A 6,000-nucleotide genomic window follows, 5' to 3' on the forward strand; every position below is an offset into this window, starting at 1 on the left:
AAGGAATCCTGCCTGTTAGTGTGCAACTGGGACTGAAATGGGTAGGGATATCGAGATGCAGGTTGTGCCACTGGGCCTAAAGCCTAGAGACTGGGGTGCTGGACTAGGAGAACATAGAGTAACCTCTTGGTTCAATGGGAGCTGGCAGATTTTGTGTCTTAGAGAGCAGCTGCAGTCTTGGAGGATGGGTGTTTTCATTATATTTTCTCCCACACACACTCAGGTTACTTTGATGTTATTGACTTACTACCCTATATGACCCACCCTCACCCACCTTACCTTCCCACTATTCACTTTGCTATTATCTAATGACCTAAGTTCTACTTTTATAGCTTTTAAAAAAATTCCATGAGAGTAATTATCTAATACTCATCTTTATGAATTTGACTTATTTTGCTTAACACTATGGTCTCCAGTTCTATTAATTTTTCTTTCTAACATAATTTCCTTCTTCTTAATGCTCAAGATAATTGTGTATATAAACCACACATCTTTATTCATCCAACTGCTGTTAGGAGTTACACTGATATCTTGTCCTGGCTGTTGTAAAAATTTGAGAATGAACATTGATATTCAGATACCTCTGTTTTATACTGCTTTTGATGACTCTGTGCAGATATTAAAAAATTATATAAATGGATCAGATCTCATTTATCCTTTTAACTATTTAGTAAATATTATACAATACCCTTTGCAGAGCATATATGTACAACATAGTATAAGAGATATTCTTTTTATAGATTAGCATGCCAGTATGATATGCACATCTATATGGATTTTATATATGAAAGAAAGTAATACACATTTAAATACATGAGATGTCTTTAGTCAAAGAAAGTCTAAAATGAGGTACATATGTGAATATATCTTTTCTATTTCTCCAGAGGCAGCTGTCAATGAAAGAACCAGTGGTAGACTTCATGCACTAGAATGGAACTTATGAAAACAAGATTAATACCAAAGTGAGAGCCATTTCTAATAAACTGCATATTGAAAACAAGCCTTTTCAGTCTAGTGTATTTAAAAGTCTAGTACATATTATATGTACTTGTATATAGTCAAATTCATTAAATACACATTTTGTGTTGAATTTTGTATGACTTGAGGTTGTAACTACGGATGTGCACATGTTAGCCAAGCTTCGTGCTTCTAAGCTATCTCCTCTTTCTATTGCAGTTTAAGTACAACTTTTATACACATTTTTCCACAGCTTTTGAAGGGCACCTTTTACCTCTTTGTTTCTCAAGCTGTAGATAATGGGATTCAACATGGGAATTACCAAAGTGTAGAATACAGATGCCATTTTATCAGTCTCAAAAGAGTGACTAGATTTGGGCTGTACGTACATAAAGAACAGAGTCCCATATAATACAACTACCACTGTCAGGTGAGACCCACAGGTAGAGAAGGCCTTGTGTCTGCCCTCGGCAGAGTTCATCCTGATGATGGCCACAAGGATCAGTATGTAGGACACAAGTACTACAGAAAGAGATGAAACCAAATTAAATGCCGAGAAGATCAATATTATAAGTTCAATGTCGTGTGTTCCTGAGCAGATCAAGGTCAACAAAGGAAGGCTGTCACAGTAAAAGTGACTAATGACTTTATGACCACAGAAGGAGGAAATGAAAATTTTGATGGTGGTGATCAGAGAGAGGAAGGCACTGAAGAGATAGGGAATGATCACCAGTACCCAGCACACTTTCTGAGACATGATGACTGTATAGAGCAGAGGGCTGCAGATGGCCACATAGCGGTCATAGGCCATTGCTGCCAGAACAAATAGCTCACTAATGATGAAGAAGATGAACAAAGCTAGCTGAAGGGCACACCAGTTATAGGGGATGGTATTTTCATTTGTTACAAAGTTTACCAACAGTTTGGGTCCCACAGCTGTTGAATAACCAAAATCAATGAAAGCCAGATGTCTGAGAAAAAAGTACATAGGTGTTTGTAGCCTCTCATCCAAAGTGGTGAGGATGATCATACCCAAATTTCCCACCACTGAGGCAACATAGATGAGAAAGAACATTACGAAAAAAGGAGCCTGTAGTTCAGGGCGGTCTGTGATACCCATGAGAATGAATTCATTCAGCATAGAGAGGTTCTGCTTCTCCATCTAGACTGTTAAGGAAATGTTTATTGGAGGTATCTTCACAGCCCACTGGGATTCAGGAAGTTATCTGTTAAAATTTCAGAGTTTAGGTCACATAGTATACTAGAGTTCTATGTTTTTATGTTCTTCCTTTGTTTTTGACAGGAAGTAATTTTATATGAATCATGTGCATTGCTGAACACAGATACAAGATTCAAAAATACTGTACCCTGCATGTTATAAACAGTTTTTCTTTCTGCAATATATTGACTGTATCTGTAAAGTATTACACTGTCTTTGTTATTTTGTTTGTAAATATGTCATTTAAAAGAGGCTTGACCTAGATTAAGATTACGGATCTTTTAAAGTATTTCTCATTACAATATGTGTGTGTGTGTGTGTGTGTGTGTGTGTGTGTGTGTGTGTGTGTGTGATTTGTGAAACATCATTTTAGAAAGAAGTAAATTGAAACAAATCAATTACATATGTCTCTGCTTTATATCTTTACAACTCATCCATGAACATCACTAACTCACTCTACAGGGGTTGCTTTATACCTCCTAATTGTATCATCTTATACCAAATAACACCCTGGCCCTTCATCTATTTAATGTTATAAAATTGTATCTTTACTCTCTTATGGTTTGTGTATATCTGGAGATTATAATGGGAAATTAGTTTCAGTCTTGCATTTGTTCTGAGCTTAGTAATAGTGTCAGTGAAATGATGTATCTGATGATGCCATTATTTATTCTAGCATATTTTAAGTAAACTTCTATGATCCTAATAATTAAACTATTGAGTGGTTTGCCTAAGCAAGCTACTAAAAATCTACTTACTTCAAAATTGAAAATATAAGACTAAAGGAGCAGATGATATCTTCAACATGAGGGAATAGTGTCTACCCTGATGCAGAAGCAACACCAAATGATGTATCATGTGGAACAAAGAAAGGTCTACAGTTACTAGGAATAACTAGGTACTATCAAACGAATATTAGCTGCCTAAGATGCCATAGCATCCACAGGAATTTACTATGCTCATATTTTAATTTTGACTCTTTTTAAACCATTATTACATCTTCCATAAGCTAAATATTTGTGGATCTGAATCAATAGCTGCAGTTCTTTAAAATTACATTTTGTCGATTCCTTTCTGATATCTTTTTTTCTGTTCATTTAGAAACAAATGCCTCCACATACACAATTGTATATAAACTTTCCTAGAATATAAAAAATGAGAAGCATTGTGCTCTTCCATCCAGTATGGCTGGAATACACACACACACACACACACACACACACACACACACACACACACTTGCACACATATAAACATATACTCACATATACACGCACTCCTACATAGACACATAAAACATGCACAGACACATATACTGGCACACACATACACTCACACAAACACACACACATAATTTGTTATATATATATCATATATGTTAATATATATCATATATATCACGATATATATTCTGGACATGACATGGCCATCACATTCATGAGCTCACAGCACCTATTGTTTTCTGCACAGCAAAACTTGCACTGAATCAAATAATCAGAAATCTTGGCACAACCAGGGCAGGCCCTCTCCTTCAGGCCCTTCCATTTATTGAAGAACTACTAGAAGTTGATATTTTCTGGGGGAGGGAAAATCATTCTTTATTGAAGATGTGGTCCCTGGTAGGTTTTCCACACTCCAGTGGATGGCCTCACAGCCGTTCATACTTGAGTGGCAGTAAGGGGATTTAGGAGATTATAAAAAATTAAATGATTCCTAATGATATTCTGTTATACTCATGGATTGGTGCCTAGCCCAATTGTCATCAGAAAGGCTTTATCCAGAAGCTGATGGAAACAGATGCAGAGACTCACAGCCATATATTAAGCAGAGCTCAGGGAATCCTGCAGAAGGGGAGAAAGGATGATAGGAACCAGAGGAGTCAAGCACACCACAAGAAAACTCACAGAATCATCTAACCTGGCTCATAGTGGTTCACAGAGACTGAACTGAAAAACAGGGAACCTGCGTGGGGCTGAATTTGGCCCTCTTTATTTATGTTACAACTGTGTAACTTGGTCTTCTTGTGAGATTGCTAGCAGTGAGAGCAGGGGTTGTCTCGGACATTTTTTGGCTGCTTTTGGGACCCCTTTCCTCATGCTGTGTTGCTTAGGCCAGCCTTAAAACAAGGAGCGGTGCCTAACCTTACTGAAATCTGATATACCATGTTTAGTTCATAGTCATAGTAGGCCTGCACTTTTCTTAAGAAAAGTGGAGGAGAAGTGGATGTGGAGTGCAGAGGGGAAGTGGGGGCAAGGACTAGGATGATAGGAAGGATGGGAAACTGTGGAAAGGGTGTAACATAAAGAAGAAAGATAACAGACATGAATTTTGTACAGCTGTGTATTGGAAGACACATGGGAGGATGAATGGGGAATATTGAGAGTATATTTTGTCATATTTATTTTTATACATGTATGAAATTCTCAAAAATAAAGAAAAAAATAAAAAAAATATAGTAACAATTTTTAAAAAATCATTATTACAATTTAATTATGAATAACATTAATGTATCATTGATAGCAGTTTAAAATAAATTTTATGTTTTATGATTAAAAAGTAAAAGAAGTATAATTTACTATTATATTACGTTGGAAATAACATTATCTTGGGTTAATAAATTTAAGATTGGAAAATTTGTGAATACAATTCATCAAGCTATGAAATTGAATAGAATATAAAAGATATTAGAGTATGTGAGTGAATAATGCAGTTATAAAGTCTTACAAGATCATGATTGATAAAATATATTGTAAAATGAGAATGTTGGACTTCAGTACTTCCTAAAAGGGGAAAGCTAAAATTATGTTTAAAAAAAGGTCATAGAATTCCTAAATAATTGGCAAAGGAACTATGTTCCTGGCTGCTGTGGGATATCTTTCTGTATGCTGTGAATATGCATTGCTATGATTGTTCAAAAATAAAGCTGTATTGGCCTATGGTAAGGAACTTTAGAGTCAGGCAGGTAATACAAGCAGATAAATAGGAAGAAGGAAGGCAGAAGGGAAGAGATACCAGCCTGCTGGCCAAGGAACAACATGCCAGAAGACATGTAAAGCCATGGAACACGTGGCAAAATATAGATTAATAGAAATGCGTTAATTTAAGATATAAGAGCTAGATAGCAAGAAGCTTGGACCATAGACCATCCAGCTTGTAATTGATATAAACTTCTGTGGGCTTATTTGGGTCTGAGTGGCTGCAGGACATGCAGGACACAGGAAAACTTCTGACTACACCTGGCTCTAAAATATCAAGGTTACAAAACTGTCTATTTTTTTAAATTGGGAAATATTTGTGAAGCTTTAGGGTGTACATTTAAAATTTGTCATATGTGTGATTTGTGATGGTAAAAATCAAGTTACTTTTTTATCCTCGGATACTAATTATTTTAATGTTGCCAATTCCACACTAATCTAATAATCTCAAATATAGGATAGATCATTTAATTTTCCCCCTTATTTGAGATGATAATTTGATTACATTTTCCCTTCCCTTTTCTACCTTCAGACCCTGACATGTAACCATCACACTTGGTTTCAAACTCATGGTCTCATTTTCATGAATTGTTATTCCGTGCATACATTTGAGGGATCCTTTTAACCAATAGTTACCCAACTGTGGCATTTAAAATCATAGCTAGTTTCTCCACTCTGCTTTGGAGGCCATCTCCATTTTCCCCACCACTCACCCTTCTTACCTTACTAAATCCTTAATTAACATTCCTCTCTTTGTTCTGTGACGTCAGTTCTTTTAGTTTTCACCAATCTGAAAATGCAAAATTTATTTTTTCCTGTTTCCTCTATGTCATTCAACATATTGACTTC

The 6,000-nt window shown here is 35.9% G+C and overlaps 1 protein-coding gene across 1 annotated transcript; it reads right to left on the reverse strand.

Moving 5' to 3' along the window:
- Positions 1-1,177: 1,177 nt before the first annotated feature.
- Positions 1,178-2,119, reverse strand: LOC102926340 (olfactory receptor 8K3-like). The gene has a single exon (XM_006989701.3). The coding sequence runs from the start codon at positions 2,117-2,119 to the stop codon at positions 1,178-1,180; it is 942 nt and encodes a 313-aa protein (XP_006989763.2).
- Between the last annotated feature and the right edge of the window lie 3,881 nt (positions 2,120-6,000).

This window comes from Peromyscus maniculatus, chromosome 4 (assembly GCF_049852395.1).
Source record: "Peromyscus maniculatus bairdii isolate BWxNUB_F1_BW_parent chromosome 4, HU_Pman_BW_mat_3.1, whole genome shotgun sequence".
Lineage (NCBI taxonomy): Eukaryota > Metazoa > Chordata > Mammalia > Rodentia > Cricetidae > Peromyscus > Peromyscus maniculatus.